Raw genomic sequence first — 18,361 nt, 5'->3', positions numbered from 1 at the left:
CCCTGACTCTCACTCAAATGAGAAATTAATCACCTGCTAGATGGATAATAGAAACCCAATCCATTTAAGGAATGCACATGAACAAGATGAATCAGATTGGAAATCCATGAACAGAAAACTGATGCCTAGATTATTAACATAAAGAGTGCTGTGAATACAAATCTTCGAGACTAAAAACAAAGCCAAAGTTAGGTTCTAAGTATGGGGGAAAAGCCCCAGTTTAAACATTAACATTGTTCTATTGTCAAAGTAGTATTCTGTTTAGTAGTTTTATTTTTTATTTAATTGTCAAAAAATAGTCTGTTCAGAATTACCTGAATAGGTGTCTTCCTTTTAACTGTTTTAACTGTTGTTTAACAATGTATTTTAACCTACTGTGTAGTGCTGGGCACCTAGATTTTTAAAAGCTCAATTACAAGTCCAGTTTGCCACTACGGAAGATGGCTTGTGTTTAGTAATGACAAGTGTAGTGATTACCGCACTCGTAAGTACATTGATACTCTGTCCAGCTCTCTAACTGAAAGTCCATACCTCGGTAAGGACAAGGAGATTTAGGGAGAGTCTACAGTTGCCTGTGCAGTGCGGTTGCAATGCTTTGCTGGCTCATTTGCAAAAATTATAAATAAATAATAAACATTTTTCTACAAATGTGTGTGCTTTTGTTATCAGTCTTCAAAGGTAGACTCAACTGTCAACGTTCGCTAAGGTTCTTGGTGAGATTTATCCATATCGGCAATTTGGAATAAAGCACAATTCCAATTGAGGCACAATGCACAGGCAGACTTTCGGGGAGTAGGGGATTAAATTATGGAGAAAAAGAGCCAGGAACCGCAACGTCAAACAACAACAAAGAAAAATTTGCATCGCATACTAACACATTATGAAATGCTTACCTTAGAACGCCCGGTCACCGCTGAGGGGGCTGACATGTTCCCCCGGCGTCATTCCTGTGCATACACGCGGGAGCCCTCTGTTCCGGGAAGGAGCTCTGAAATTCCGGGACAATACGCTGGACCTTCAGAACGCATGCCCCGCTGATGTCAGCGACTGCATGCAGGGTGAACATCTCCTAAGCCGTGTAGGTTTAAGAGATATTCATTTTACCTACAGGTAAGCTTTAATATAGGCTTACCTGTTGGTAAAACTCACCAAGCGAGGTATACAAGCGCTTTAAAAACAGGGTTTTAGTTTGTACATATTTGCAAATATATGCGTAAGCTGCAGAGCCTACATCACGGCACCCCAGTGTACTGCAGTCCTAACCATGAATTTTGAGAGCCTCAATAGTAGGAGCAATTATATAATAATGGATAAACTGAGTGGAGGATATCTGAAGGGAGCCCACACCTCCTTAAAAGCACAGGGGTGCACTAAACACCCAGCAAATAGTACAATGACAGTGATGGGTGTCCAGTGCGCCCCCTCACCAAATAACCAACGACAGGCAGGAAGGTAAGTTAAGTTGAGCTGGGAATTTTTCTTTATTGTTGTTTGACATGTGTCACCCTTCTATGTGCTCCTTGCTGTTAAGGCCAGTTATAGGTTTGGGCAGTAGCTGTTTGTTGGTACCATAGGAACAGCAATATGGCACTAGGCAAAGCCAGACAATATTAAGAAAGACTGTTTTGTTAAAAGGTGTTAGGAGGGTCTAGGTTGGGTTGTTTTTAATTAAAACCTGCCCACAAATATCAAGCCAGTACAAATTTATACATTTTTATAAAGCATATAAATGTATTCAGTTGCGTGCATGTTCCATGGAATGTGCTTTTCTCATGTACTTCATTGCATATTTATGTAATAAAAACACATTTTAATAGACTCAAAGCTGATGCCTTCCTTAACGTAAAAAATAAAACAGTCCCTCCTTCTCTTTAGAAATATTTTACTTAGATTTTCTAATTAAAATTATGGCCAATAAAACTAAATAAAAATGAATGAAAAGAGATACATTTGCATTTCTTTTCTTTAATACCCCAAGGGGAAGAATTAAAAAGTCACACTTTTCAAGATGGATTTGGATAGCGTGAACTTGCGGCATTAGAGTACACAAACCCATAAATATGTCCATCAAATGCCGCCTGCTGGGCACCAATTACGTTTTATTGTTTCGTTCACACGTCTGCTGTTTTGTGCATAATATTTCTGGGTCAATTAACTGGCAAATCAAAGGTTTTCCGACACTTTACATTCTCTGCACTGGGCCACTAAAACACTTGAAATATTTATTTCTTTGGAGCTCCACTTAACCCAATGTACTCCCTGTCTATTCCAGTTAAAACAGTCAACCAACGTGCCCCTTTTTTTAAACTCTGCAATGCTTTCTTCTAAGCAAACACATTTACAGTATTAAAAGGTATACATCTTCTACAATTAATGGTTCTCAGTCTTGTACATCCTAATATCTTGAATTTAGTACCGTGGCAAATGCTGACCTGGAATCAAGGTAGCATAGTGGTCAAATGTTCTTAGCACTTTTAAGAATTCTGATATGCCTTCGCACGACAAATGGTGTGGACAACAGGTACATGAATGTGTGGCAAGGACCAAGTGTGGAGGCACACTCAGGCCATGTTTATACAGACACTCCATCCTTTGAGCAGCTGACCTTTCTCCACCAAGGTGTTTTGAAGCTGTTTGGGTGCAGCCTGATGGGGATAAACAGACACAAATTTCCCCGTTGCTGCATTTCTTGTGATTGACAGCAGGCAGTTGGCTGATTACTTAACCAACGGACAGTCTTCTATTGGCTAATTAATCTACTCATTCCCTGCTGTCAATCGCAAGCAGATTGTGGATCTCATAGGGAACTAATGCACAATTCCCAATGCACACAGTACTGAAAAAATAGTGGTATATGTAGGCTGGAACCAAAGACCATCAAAGCAAAAAAAAAAAAGTCACTAGCACACCGTGGCTCTCAAAAATGGGTCACTCTTTTTCTGACTGTAGACAAATCCAAAATTTGATGATGGAATGTAGTCAGAGGCCATTTGGCTATAGGGGGGCAGTCTCTATGATTAAAAAGATCAGTGAATGTGATGCCCCAACTCCTTACAGATGCATCCAGAATAAAGTAGCCTTGTAATGGGCAGCTGACAGGGGTGCTGTATGGGAAACCAGTCCAGAGATTCAAATGCACAATTCCCAATGCACATGTTCCTTAAGAAACGGCTATATATGTAGGCAGATGCTGCAGTGAACATTGGCTGGAAGTGAAGACCGCCAAAGTAGAAAAAATGTCACCAGCATGCCCCATATCCAGCAAACCCATTAACCCAAAACAGGTCATTCTCTTCCTGACTGTAGATACATCCAAAATTTGATGATGGAATGTCGCCAGGAGCCATTCTGTCTTCACAAATGAAACAGTTAGTGAAGGTGATGCCCTGACTCCTTATGAGCGCATCAAGAGTGAAGTAACCTCGTAATGGGCAGCCGACAGGGGTGCTCTTATAGGAAACCAGTCTAGAGATTCCAATGCACAATTCCCAATGCATGTCAATCACAAGCAGATTGTGGATCCCATGGGAAACTAGTTCCTCAGACTCCCCATGAGGTTCCGCCCACTGTCAGCATTACTGGTTGCTAGGAGTCTGTCTGGTTTGTTAGGTCGACAGTGTCAGTTACAACTAGTGACAGGTGGCGAGGGAAAGGGATGGCAGTGGCACTGTAATGGTCTCTGTATGCCAAATTAAAGTTGGTCCTAATTACCACCTGTTTCGTTATCTAGAAACTGGACCGAATACTTTTTAGATTGGTGGAGCCAAAGCAACACTTTGTAAAAGTGTCACTGTTAAGAACTAACTAAATCTGCAACATGTGACGGTAAAGCTACTGAAACTGGTGCCAGGGGTTTTTTAAACGAGTGCCGGAGCATTTAAAGGGCCGTACTGCCAGAAAAGTGTTGTAAGGACTTTACTGAATTACATCCAACATGTGCACAAAATTTCTATGTTCTTCAAGGACTTCCTCTTGCCCCTCAGGTTTCAGTGCTATAAAAATGAAAAAGTTAGACATCCATTCACTACGCTTGTTCTCACCTACACTTTCAGCTCTTCTACTGTCAAAACATCATAAGAAACTTAACACCTGAAACACTTCCAGGAGTGTAGAATGCCTGTGTCCTCTATTTTGGGCTGTGGTTCCACCATCAAGCCCTATGTAAAAACAGGACAAAGTAGTGATAAAGGAACAGCAGGCAGAATCATAGACTGTTACAGGTGATACTGGCATCTGGCACTCTCGGACGTATGCTGGATGTTTATCAAGTGTCCAAAAATGGGGACAGGCTTTTTTTGTGTGTGTTTAAAGTTTCAAATTCTTATTTTAACGACTCATCTTTTTAACAGAAGGGCTGAAAACAAGGCATCTTCAGGTGCCAGAATATCCCTTTTCTCAGCATAAAGACCACAGCAGTGCCAACGCACCTTAAAATACAGACTTACCCATCCTGACTTATTTCTGAAAACATTAGTTGCCTGGATGTCATGGTAATTCCATAGATTCAATTCTCATAGTCAAAATCTTGGAACAAATGCATATGCAGGAGTTGTGATGTACAGTATCTCACAAAAGTGAGTACACTCCTTCCATTTTTGTAAAAATTTTATAATATCTTTTTATGTGACAACATTAAAGAAGCTCTTTACAAAGATATAATAATAAAATATTTACAAAAATTTGAGGGGGGCATTCACTTTTGTGAGATACTGTAATTCTGACTTCATTTATTGCATGCTTGTTAAAAGGAAAACAATTAAAATAATTAGCATGGCAGCCAGGTATTTCAAATTTTCAGAGAGAGCAGCAATGGTAGCCATTATATAGGTTTCTCAACACAGGTTTTATTTAAGACACCTCAGTGCAAGTTTTTAAATGGTTATTAACAGAATAACTACTAAATAAAAAAAATAAATAAAAAAATGCATATACTTGTATGGCCTACGTATACTGCAATATTACTTTCTTGCAGCAGATGTTAGGCAGGGATGCTGACTGTTCCGTCTATACCAGAGATAGCATTAGCATGCACATCAACAAAATGTAAGTAGAATATGATTATAAATCATAAAAGATAATCAATAACATCCAATTAGCGCAACATTTTGAAATTAATCAGCTATCTTGAAAAGAAAAACATAATTCACCTGTAGTTGGGAAGACTTCATTGAGCAGTGCTTCACTCAGACCTAGAGACTCAGAACCGTTCGTACTAAATGACCAGCTATTACCAATAGCCTGAAGCAGAAGAGTTTGAGCTCTTGTGGCTTGAATGGTCAGACTTGGAAGTTCAAAGATGTATTCTGTGACTGGAACATTGGTACGCTTTGTCCTGCAGAAAAGACAAAAGTTTATGCACAACTGTTAAACATTACTACTGCTTTCTAATAAGCATATGCAGTGTTTCTATTAATTATTTTGTTCTACTATCAGATATTTGTAATTATGCTTTATTTTGTAGCAGTATCCACTCAAGTACATAGTTATCCATTTAGTCTGGATGTAAGGAAGTGAGACAACTATCTGTTGGCCTAGACAGTTCATTGGCACATTACAGCTTATAAAACGCGTGAACCACAAGCTTCATTCACTTTCATGTAAAACCCATCTGACAGGCTGTGGAAAGGCATTCTATTGAAGTGAATGTCATCCACACACATGCACTAGTAGCATGAAGAAGAATTGAGAAGATGTAGGGAGACAGCATGGGTGCTGCTGAGCAGGCCATATAACAAAGATCCTGAGAAGGAAATTATGGGCAAGCATGATATAAGAAGTATAAGAGGACCAATACGTTACCTGGGGGTAGGACTAGTGACTACGTTTCAAATGGTGCCCAAAAAAAAAAATATGATGAATAGAATAGTAAAGAAAAAGCAGCCAATTATATTCGGTGTCACCACTGTGTATGAAATATACTGAGCAATCAAAAAATCGGCGCTAATTCATAAATAATGAAATAACCTATTGAAATGATGATACAATAAAATATTCAATGAGTGCACAAAAACATCAAAACCATGCAAAATGATACTTCAGTGCATGTACTGAAAGTGCAACTGATATCTAAAGCAACTAATGACATACAATAAAATGTGCAGGAAATCAAAAGTAAGTGCACATAATAGATGAAAATCAATGTCCAATAGAAAGTGAGGTGGTGCACAAAAACTGATATCCAATAATAAGTGACTGAAGTGATGATTCCAACAAATATAAAGGTGCTTAATGTGATTCAAAAAATTGTTGCCGGTAGAGTTGGCGTGTCACTTCAGTGAGATAAAATAAATGTATGCAATGGCCGCTCACCTCCATGCACACTCATATGAGCATGTTTAAATAATCCTGGGATGTTACACGGACCTCTTAAAGTATGGGGTAGATGATGGACTGTATTGGTATATGGAACGAAATGCCTCTCTCCCCTCCGTGAGAATCAATCAATCCACAGTGAAGTTTTGCTGGTAACAAGCCGCTACTCAACCTCGCAGGTGTGGGGATGTATCTCGTGTGCAGGGATAATCAAATAAAGGACATCATGGTATAGTACATCACAAAACGAAATTTTAATGAATATAAATGACTTACAGTAAAGTAAATATACAAGCGCAGACCGCCGATGCGGTGTAAAACCCAACTTCCGGCTACGGCTGTAGACCGGAAGTGACGTCATCCGGCTCCTCCCAACGCGTTGCGTCACTACACACGTGACTTTCTCAAGGGATATGAGTCCCAATTTTTTGATTGCTCAAAATATGGGCAAGCATGAACTATTTACAAAAAAAAAAAGGGGGGGGAGGGGTACAAAATTCTGTCCCCAGTAGTGAATTTAACTGAACAGAGCTGTAACAAGCAGAAACAGATCATTAGAACGGGGATCTACTGCTACGGGGAAGGCAAGACAGACCTGAAAGAGAGTGGCCGAAGGTCAGACGTGGAAGCATTGTGTTCACAGCCATTTTTCAAAGAGCTTCTTTACAGTGGTGAGTATTGGGAATGAAAGCTCAGAAGCTGAGCAGCTTAACTTCTGAGCTAAGTGCTTGGCTCCAGCTGAAACTGACAGCTAACAGTTCCAATGATAAAGCCTGTCGTGACCTGCAGGAGCTCTTGCGTTTTAACCTGTTGCCGACCACCCGCAGCAGATTTACTGTGGCAAGGTGGCTCAGCTGCGTGAATCAACGCATAGTATGTCGCTCGCACCCACTTTCCCGCTGAACCGGCAGTGATCGGATTTGCTCTCCAGAACCGATCACTCGTCGGGTCCAGGCCAATGATTTATAGCCTTGACCTGGTGATCGGTTCTGGCGAATCACAGAACGTCCTGTGCCTGTGTAATGTAAACAAAGGCATAGTAAATTATGTAATCTCTCCTCCTGGAGCCCTTTTCGGTTCCAGTGTGAGAGGAGAGAGCATCAACAGTGAGTACACAAGCACTGACACCAGTAAACATAGGCAGTTAGTGGTAGTGACAGCCCCAGGTTCAGGGTACCCGCCATATATTCTCTAAGAAAGATTTAACCTGATCACCCCCAGTTAACCCCTTAACTGCCGTGTCACAGTATCACTATTCTAGTGAACAAATCTTTTTTCTGATCACTGTATTAGTGTCACGGGTGACATCAGTTAGCGTTACCGTTTGTTAGATTCAATCAAGGATAGCGTCAGATTGCCCGCTACATATTTAGTAATACATTTTACCCTTCGATTGCCTGTGACACACACACACACACACACTAAACACCTCCATTACTAGTATAGTGTTTGAATGGATCAATATCTTTGATTAGATCAGAACTATACTAGTGTCCCCAATAGTATAGTATAGTGTTCCCAAAATGCAGCATTAGCAGGATCAGCCCGACACCTGCCAGCACCTGCGTTTAGCCCCTCCACCAAGCCCCCAAGAAGTACAGTATCAGCAGATTACTGTCACTTCCAATACACAGCACACAAAACCACAGCGTTACAGTCAGGCCTGATCTCTACTAGCAATAGCAGTTCAATTTTTTGGTAGCGGTTCAGTCTGTGACAACCAGACTTTACCTGCAAGTCACACTAGGTACCTCTAAATTTATTGGCCAAAATGTCCAAAGAGAGGAACACTAGTGAAGAGGCCTACACAATGCTGAGCATGACAGATGAGAGCGATGGGGAAGCCTCACTGTCAGAATCAGGCTCACTATTCGAGTCTGTAAAGAGCAGCGGCACCCCGACAGATGGCTCTGATGATGGAGTAGTGGTCCCTGCTAAGGTCAGGTGTAACCGAACCCGTTATTCTGTTGCTCACGTGCAACAATTGCATTGTTCTCATATGCAGCAGAGTGTCAGTACTAGTGCGGCTCAACCTTCTGGTGAACTGGCAAGCACAAGTGGCCTAGTACATCCTGGTCGTAGACAAACTAGCACTGCAGTAACACTTGGTGACGTGGCAAGCCCTATAAGTGCAGTTCAAGCTGGCACAGTGGTTAGCTCAAGTAGTGTCTCGCAGCCACCAAGATTTCGAAGACAAGCCCGTAGAGCCCATGGTGTCCTTCCTGTTGCGCTTGAAAATCCTGATTAGGAGCCCACCCCTTCTGCAGAGCCCGTACTTCCCAAATTCCCTGTCCGACCCGTAATTCAGGTGGAAAAAGCGATTTTACTCCCGTTGGTTTTTGTGAGTTGTTTTTCACGGAAGATCTGTACAGATCTATTGTGGACCAAAGCAATTTATATGCAAAACAATTTATGGCCGCAAACCCAAATTTGACCCTGGCCAGAGAATTTGCATGGAAACGTATCACTGTTTCCAAAATTAAAACTTTTCTGGGCCTATCCCTCATCATGGGCATTACTAAAAAGCGTGAAATTCTGTCATATTGGTCCACTGAGCCAATTCACCATATGCCTGTGTTCTCTGCTGCCAAGGCCAGAACTAGATACAAGCAAATCTGCAGTTCATGCATTTCAATGACAATGAACTCTGTCGTCCTCGGGATGACCCTAGATATGACCAGCTTCACAAAATTCGGCACCTCGTAAATCACTTCAACCAAAAATTTGCAGCCTTGTATATGCCCCAACAAGCTGTCTGCATTGATGAGTCCCTGATTTCATTTTTTGGCCGCCTTGTTTTTTAACAGTTTCTCCCCCAGCAAGCGTGCCAGATACGGGGTCAAAATGTATAAGCTCTGTGACAAGGCAACAGGCTATACATGTAGTTTCTGGATTTACGAGGGAAAAGATAGCAGTGTGGAGCTCCCCTAACTACCCAGACTACATAGGGAACAGCGGCAAGATGGTTTGGGACTTGGTGTCACCTTTTTTAAGAGGGGGCACCATTTATACTTGGACAATTATTACACAAGCGTGCCACTTTTTAGTCACCTTTTTGATTCTGGAATTGGCGCATGGGGCACCGTGCAACCTAATCGCTGGGGCTTCTCCCAAAGGCTTGTAGAGTCCCAACTTAGACAGGGGGAGTGAGCCTGCTTGAAGTGTAATAAATTGCTTGCAGTGAAGTGGAGGGACATATGGAATGGTTTCGTTCTGTGTTTAGTCATGCAGATACGACTTTCCAAATTACAGCGGTGACTGTGTTGTTGAGAAGCCCCTCTGTGTCCATGAAAACAACCTTAACATGGGAGGGGAGGCGTTCAATGACCAGATGATGGCGCCGTACTTAATTGTCCGTAAGGTCCGACGCTGGTCAAAAAAGCGTCTGTATACTTATTCCAATTGGCTCTGCTAAATGCTTATGTGCTATACAAAGAATATATATATATATATATATATATATATATATATATATATATATATATATATATATATATATATATATATATATATATATATATATATATATATATATATATATATATATATCTCAGGAAGAAGTGGATCCTTCCTTATATTCCAAGAAGAGATCATCACAGCCCTTCTGCATCCAGAAGGTGCTGTGGCCCAAATTCACAATCCAGATGCAGTAAGCAGACTGCATGAGAGGCATTTTCCTCCCTGGTACCTCTACCCAAAGAGCACCCCAAAGAAGATGTTGTGTCTGTAGAAAAGGAGGATATAGGCGTGACACCCGCTATTTTTGCCCCTCGTATCCTGGCCAACCTGGTCTCTGCATCGGGGACTGTTTCTGTCACTACCATACACTAGTGAAGTGTTAGTATAGGGTACAGCACAGCAGTCTAGGGCCCGCTTTAACACAGGGTCGCAAAAGATGTTAGATGGTTATCGCATTTTGAGAGACCCTAGCCTGAAACATTTAAAGTTTTTTTACAGTTACAAAAAAAATGTAAAAAAAAGTAAAAAAAAAAAAAATTAAAAAAAAAAAAGCCAAAAATAGTTGTCATTTTATTGAGTTAATTTTCTGTTCTTACTGTTTTACTGTACTTTATAATATACTGTAATGTTTTATTGTTACTGTGTTTTTCATTGTTAACCATAGTTTGCTTTGCAGATACTGCCATTCTACTGTTTTCCTGTACTATATACTATTATATTGTAATGTTTTATTGTTACTGTTTTTTTTTTTTAACCATTGATCCCTTTTCAGGTACGCCCATCAACTGCAGCACTGATTTGTTTATCTTGACAGCAACAGCGTTTGCTCTCAGGATATATGTAAATCAATGATTGAAGCGCTGTAGGAGATGATTTAACCACGGCAGTTAACCTCCCTGGCGGTATTCCAGAGTGTGGCTCGGGGTTAAGATACAGTGCCAAAAGCGGTAACCCGGAGCCACACTTGGGATTACCTCGCAAGCACACTTACCTTCAGTTATGATCCCCTGCTGTCCTCCAGCCAGCCTCCCGCTGTGTGCTCAGGCCGATGCCAACACTGGTCTTCTGGTTCCCTTCCCTGTGAGCGCCACAATGCAGGGGGGTTGAACGGGAGGGAAATTCAAAAAAATAAATAAAACAAATGACATGATACAGTGTAATCTGTTAGGATTACAACTTTGTATCAAGCCATTTTACCACAGCTTTTCCAGTGCACTGCCTGTACTTTTGCGGTTCTTTGTGCCTGGAAAATTGATAACGTCCATGGCGTCCAAAAAGCATTCTTTTAGCTCAAAAGCGCTTTTAAGACGAACTGGAAAACAGCGACAGTGAATCGGAATTCTTTGAAGAACTGAGCGATAGTGATTTGTGGGAAAATTCTTCATCAGGTACTAAAAATGACGACATCGACGATTCCGCGACTGAGCTCAGCAATGTGAAATTTTGGCGCTCTATTAACTTCAGTACGGATCAGGCAGCGCCCCCAAGATTCCCATTTACTGTAGCCCCTGGTATTTCTGACCAATTAGGTTATTGAAAAAAATAGTTATCGAGACAAAACCGGTACAAAGAGCAACAATTGGCTATGCATAGGAAGTTTGCAAGGTGCAGAAAGTGTGAACCAGTGACCAAAGATGACATTTGGAAACTTCTGGGCCTAATAATTCTTGAGGGAGTGGTGGGGAAACCCCTGCAGAAGTGGTATTAGACAACCAATACATTACTTTCCACTCCATTCTTTGGCACGGTCATGTCAGAGTACAGATTTTCCCTCATAATGAAATATCTCCACTTCGTAAACAATGAAGAATTTGATGAACCTACTCATCCTGCACCAAACTAAAGAAAATTTGGGAAGTATATCAAATGATTCTACAGAATTTCCAACGGAGCTATGTGCCAGAAAGAGACATCAGCATAGATGAAAGTCTAATGGCCCACAAGGTAAGGCTCGGCTGGGCGCAATACATTGCATCAGAAATGGCACGATTTGGTGTAAAATCCTACATGCTATGCGAATTGTCAACTGGCTACATTTGGAACTCAGTGATATACACTAGAAAAGGAACAAAATTTGATCAAAAATACAGCAATTATGAAATGGAAACATCTTCTGTTCTTTCACTAATTGGGCCATTGCTAAATCAAGGCTATTGAGTAACAACTGACAACTTTTATACATCTCCTGAACTTTATGAGGTTCTACTGCACAACAAAACCGATGCCTATGGAACCGTAAGGGCTAACCGGCGCAACATGCCACCAATGTTTGACAAAGAGAAGCTTAAGACAGGAGAAATGGTTGCATGACAGAAAGGCAAAATGATGGCACTGCAATGGCGGGAGAAGAAATATGTGTGCCTAATGAGTACAGTGCATAATACCTCCACTGTTCTGATACGCATGAAAAGTGGGAAAGAAGTGATGAAGCCACAAGTAGTGCTAGACTACAACACCACCATGGGAGGTAGCGACAGAGTTGACCAAGCGATGACAATCTATCCAGCAATGACAAAACAGCAAAATTAGTAATATACAATGATCTTCAAACATCTTCTTGAGCAATGCTTGTGGAATGCCTACATTCTGCTCAAAAAAGAGGAGTGACAAGCCTGTGATCCTTTAGACTTTCGTTCGGCAACTTTCCGAAAGATCTTTCTGAATCACCAATCACCATCAATGGCTATAAATAGATCTGGACGTCGTGCTGTTGGCATTGTCAACCCTGAACGCCTGACTGGTCGTCACTTCATGGACTACATCCCACCACCTGAGAAAAAGTCAGCACCTACAAGGATGTGTGTGGTGTGTTGCTCAAAGAGAGATGACAGTAGAAGGAAAATAAGAAAGGAAACCAGATTCTATTGTCCCAATTGGGACATCGGACTTTGTGCAGTCCCATGTTTCAAAATTTTTCATACCCGAGATGTTTACTAAACCATTATTACAGTTACTAGTAATATCACACCCCTTGTTTGTACACATTTCAGTGTTTTTTGTTTGATTATATTATTGAATAAAATGTATTATTATATTATAATTTATGATTTAGTGTTTCAAACGTTATCGTACCCAGGATGTCTACTAGACTCTTGTTTGGACAGATTTAAGTGAGTTATTCCTAAGAATTACAGGCCTATATCAAATAACAGATTTCCATGCAAAATATACCGCTTTGAGATCAAAAATTCTGACATAATCAGACCGCCAGGGAGGTTAAAAAAAAAATGCATATATGGCAAAGAATAGGGGATGGGGTGGACACAGAGGGCGGCTCTCCCCTATGCTTCGCCAAATATTTTTTAACACTTTTCTTGGAAGAGATTTCTTCATCCACATCGATCAAAGTGAATGGAGGAATCTGTTATGTTCACTTTTTCATTCAGCCCACAGGCTGCATGACAAAAAAGAACCTTAGAATAAATGCCCAACAAGTACCAGCAACGTACTGGTGCATCGCTGGACTTTGAGAGGTAAAAGCAATCCTAGCCGCTAGACTGCTTTTACAAGCAGTGGGAGGGGACTGTGCCCCCCCCCATCGCCTTCTACAGTTTTCTTGGGCTCTTCTGCCCCATTGGGTACCCCGAGTCTGCAGCCGGTAGTTCTATCAGCTTACCACAGAGCTGATCGGAGACCAGAATGGCTCCCATCATCTCTATGGCCTAAGATACCACAAGCTATGAGCATTTCATGACTTCGGTTTCGCTGGACATAAACCGCTCCATAGCAAAATTGGGAAAGCATCTCATCACACCAATCTTGGTGTGGTCAGATGCTTTAAAGGCCAGAGGAGAAAGCGAGATTCTAATAGACCCAAATTTTGTTTAAAAAAAAAAAAAGAAAAAAAAAAGAAGAAGAGTCCCTGTCACTACTTATTGCTATCATGGGGGATATATACATTCACTGTGATAAAAATTGCACCATGCATGTGAGGTATCGCTGCAAACGTCAGATCGAGGGGAGAAATTCTAGCCATAGACCTCCTATTTTAATCTAAAGTGGTAACATGTAAAGGCTTTTAAAGCCTTTTTTTTTTTATTAAAACTTTATTGACAAGGATTGTAAGTGACCATACAGCCCAACAATGTTGTATACAGATCAATCAGAACATAATTATTGCACATGCTAATACATATATGGTCAGAAAACTAAAAAGTGATCACCTGGTATATAGCCCATATAGAATGTTTTTTCTTTTTTGAAAAAACAGAAAACAAAAGGAAAAAGAAGGAAAAAAAAAGAAAAAGCGAATCAAACCACCGAGCTTGTTAATGGACATCTGCTCAAAATGTCAACTTAGCTATGGCGATATACAGAACATAAGAAAAGTCCCAAGTCCGGGTAACGCCACTAAAACTTTTGGTGGGTTTAAAATTGTAACAATCTATCCATAACTAGCTGTAGAGGAGCAAGGCTAGGGTTATCTAGCCAGATTTGCCAGACAGGTTGAATTTGTTGACCGTATTACAATGGCGATAGGCCAATTGCTCTCTAAGAAGAACAGAGTTAACATAGGCAACCCATTGGGCCCTAGTAGGCACAGTAGATGCCAGCCAAAATCGGGCAATCAACTTCCTAGCAAGGTATAATAATCTGGTTACCATGATGTAAATACCTTTTGGATACACTTCAGCATCAACTGCACCCAACAGACACACCAACGGGGTGAGAGGTACGGAAGACCCGGGTAAGCAGCGGAAGAAAGTTTGTCATTGACTGGGGGTGGGTGGGGGGGTTGGAAGAAGGCCCACTGCAGGTAAGAAGTGAGAACTGAATGGACTGATGGATGCTGACAAGCAAAGTTACGACAAAGCTTGTTCATTCCTTCCTGCCTTTTTGTACATTGCTACTGGCTACCCAACATAGTGATTAGCCAAAAGAAAGCTATAGGGAAAAGATTTAGTAGCCTTGCCTGTCAGAACATCTGGTATTGCACTGCGCTTTATACTTAAAGCAACTGTTGTTTCCCTCCACCCCCCATGACAATGTCTCTATACCCGACAATGCATGTAAAATGGTTCTCGTAAAGAATGATTTCGTAATGGTGGATCTTTAAAACCAGCAACTCAAACTTTGTCTTCCAGCATTCATAATCCAGAAGGCTGCTAGTGAACAGACAATTCAACTGTACTTAAGATAAAGGTCAAAAGGAGGAAGCAAATTTCCGTTAAAATTGAAAATCCCAGTTAAACGGTCTTCCCTTTGGATGAACTCTTAACATATAAGTGTTAAATGTTGCTACTCTGTCCAGCCAGCAACTGCTCTTCTGAGTCTCACTATGTCCCAATAACAACTCATGGAAGCTTGTGACCCTATGGTCCCTACACCATCACTTCAATAATTACAACTAAAACGTATTCTTCACGCTGGAATTCTTGGCATACATTTTTAAAATGGACTGAATTTCCTCCACAGGGAGACGAACATCTGTAAACTTCATACTAAGCTATACACCATATCACTTCGATTTACTACACTGCAATGGTCAGGAGGAATAAACATAATTTTCTGGCTGTCTGTGCAGATGTCATGCAAAGACACAATACTGAATTTTGTCCAGGCCATCAATAATTCTGACACACTTTTTTTTTTAAATCGAAACATGTCCCAAGGCTGTTCTAGAACTGCTTCTAGATAAGAGATAGTTTATGGAGATGCTATGCCACCTTATCGGATCTAGGAGTCAAAAGCATAACAATCAAGCACAAAGTTAACATAGAAGTTAAAGGACATAACAGCTTACCTAATAATAAAAAAAGAATGACTAACTAAATGGGGTCACAAATTAGAAAGTAGAACTGCAACCAAAACGTAATTCTGAAATTTTAGTGGTGAAAAACAGGGGTAGCGTTAAAATCTCTTCCAATCTTCCAATGGAAACACCTATCTAGTAACAAATATCAAAGCTAGGTGCTACCCCAAAAAGGACACAACCTGCAATTTCAAAAAATTTGAAATAACAAATCTGAACATTTGAATTACACTTTATCATAAAGCCAAGCATTCTGGCAATGTCTAAAAATGCCTTTCTGTTTAAAGTGAAATAGGCATTCACTGCAATAAGATTTTTTTGGGAAGTTACTTTTTAAGACTGCCCCCCTTTTGCTCTTTTTTTATTTTAGGTGCTAGTAGGCCATCCCACTTTTCCCTGATGGTATGGCATGATGGATAAGAATCTGCCTGTATTTCTCAGCATTGGGGCACCATTGATCCTGACCACATCTCCAACTCCATTTGCAGAAATGCAGCCACAAAGTCCAAATGTCGGACCCGTGTGTACTGCAGCAGATCCGACAGAAGCTGGCCATTTGGCCAGCTTCTGTACAAGGACATGACTGAAAAAGGTCTGCCTTTCAGCTCCCAATCAACACTCTCAGCCTGGCTGAGAGCGCTAACTGGAGTGTTCTGGCAGGAGGGCCGTCCCCCTGTCAAAACACGACAGAACATGATCATGCCTCTGATGACTTCACTTCCCCTCCTAGGCTGTGTTTTATGTCTCTCGTGCCTCATTGACCTTGAGGTGATTAAGGTATAAGGTTTTGTACAGATTCCTTAATTGATATCCTCACTATATATGTTCTGGTGCAATGTCTAAATCCCTTTCTCCCTCTTTAGATACTTTTTAAGCATCCAATACTCCTGATGAATGGACGGAGGTCCAAGAAACGCGTGGAGATTACATAATAACTCGGATGCAATAATTTATTCTTTTATTCTCTTATTCTTATTATTTATTGATATATACAGTGATTCCATATAGAAATTAATTTTTAGAGATCATATGTGAGATTTCATTTTAGTGTATTTATATCTTCAACATGAATTGTATATTGTTTAACATATATTTTTAACAATTATCTAATATATGAACTGTACAATAATTATCTATTGAATTTATGAATTGTACATCTGTATGTCTTATAGAATTATTATTTTCCTATAGTCCATGTCTCATTTAAAGTCCCGCTACTCTGGTTCTCCTCTTTTTTGCAAAATGAATGCAGCCACCACATTAAGGATTAGTAAGCTGCAATATAGTACAATTTTGTTTTTATGTTTAATACCAGTTTAACTTCTCTATCCTTAATTTTGTCGTTTTGCGTGTTCATCATCATAAAAATTGATAGTAGATAAGATGTAAAAATACAGTGCACAAAACTGCTAGCAAATAGAGGTCTTGGAGGCTTCTCACAGCTGTGTAGAGTCCACTGTATGTTTTTATTAGGACTAAAAACTTAAGTAACTTTACAGTTGATCCAAACTACACAAAAGTAATTTGCGGTGTGAAACATTGACTAGTATATCAATCCAAAAGTCCTACTTAAAACAAAAATAAACATAAAATATGCCTCCCAAAACGTCAATAAACCATATTCAGATAATTAAAAACTGTAAAAATGTATGAAAATCCAAAATCAAATATTTTCTTATACAGGATTTAAATAATCTCTGAGGAAATAAAGCAGCGAAGACTTCTGTTTTCTTTTTCTGTTCCTATAAAATAAGCAAAGGCACGTACCACATTAGAAGCCGTATCATGTGTGCAGCAAATGCCTTCAATAAAACTTTCATTAATTGGGAATGGCATCATATAAAAGACCAAAAAAGGTCTGTGGCTTCTTGATGGTTAAATGTAAAGAATACTGTGAAGGAAATTTATTAAAGGGAATCTGTACTTTAATGATGTGAACAGGCAGCAGACTGTTAATTAAGGCACCCACAGGTACACTGCACATTTTACATTAGTGTGTCATTTGTTCTTCTAAATTCATTTTGCATTTCTAAAATACAGTACTGGGGTTTTAGAGCTTCTGTATTCTATACGTAAGGGATATTGACAGCAGTAAACCAAGTATAATACAGGAACTTCCTGGAAAAGGCCATGCAGGTTTGTCTTGCATTGTTATTAAACAAGGCAGCAAACAAATACGGTTGCAATGAAGAGGGGCTTTGTACTGCATAGTCCATAGCATTAAAAAAAAAAAAACAACAAAAAAAAGCCACTAACTCCTCATGTCCGTTCGTGACATGCAGGGCTCCCTAATACAATCGGAAAGCTCTTTTTAGGGTTCTGTCAGCAGTCAGCGTTTTCAGCCAGCAGCAGAATCTCACAAAAGTAAAAGAGAGAGACAGATCCCTAATCATCAGTCAGCTCACATTTAAAAAAAAAAAAAAAATGTGGACAAATTAGACTAATTAAGGAGGTCTGGCTACCAGGTAAGATGTGGATCTAGGAATGGTAGCTTTCCCTTCCCAAAGCTCAACAAAGTCTACGGGACCAAGAACAGGACTTTTTAAGATTCTGAGAAGACAAAAAGGTTGTTTTCTGCATATCAGACACAATCCCTGGGGCCCCTCATCATATGAAGGTGAGAAACCTAGGCGACATATATAACCCGCCTACAATCCTGCCAGCCAGGTCCCTTACATATAGAAGTACAGATACATAAAGCCTTATGCACTGTGTTGGATAAAAGAAAAGGGCTCTATTTCCCTTTTTTCTACAAATGGATTTTCAGCTTACCCAGTATAACATTTCTATATACAAAGATTTATCTTGGATAAATTAAAAATGTTATGGGTTCACCTG

The 18,361-nt window shown here is 40.2% G+C and overlaps 1 protein-coding gene and 1 long non-coding RNA gene across 4 annotated transcripts in view; one reads left to right on the top strand and one right to left on the bottom strand.

The window, feature by feature from the left end:
• The window catches only part of LOC309555764, a 1,250,709-nt gene that overhangs the window by 775,876 nt on the left and 456,472 nt on the right, over window positions 1-18,361 (top strand). The window lies entirely within an intron of this gene.
• The window catches only part of VPS13B (vacuolar protein sorting 13 homolog B), a 1,502,642-nt gene that overhangs the window by 1,201,342 nt on the left and 282,939 nt on the right, over window positions 1-18,361 (bottom strand). For all 3 annotated transcript variants that reach the window (XM_082257852.1, XM_082257851.1, XM_082257853.1), the window contains exon 17: window positions 5,148-5,332. In XM_082257852.1, the coding sequence (XP_082113978.1) occupies window positions 5,148-5,332 (185 nt within the window). The remainder of the gene's footprint in view (window positions 1-5,147; window positions 5,333-18,361) is intronic.

The sequence above is a fragment of the Pelophylax lessonae genome (assembly GCF_965119305.1).
Source record: "Pelophylax lessonae genome assembly, chromosome: 5".
Lineage (NCBI taxonomy): Eukaryota > Metazoa > Chordata > Amphibia > Anura > Ranidae > Pelophylax > Pelophylax lessonae.
Note: the sequence above shows the minus strand (reverse complement) of the source record. Positions and strands in the feature narration are given on the sequence as shown.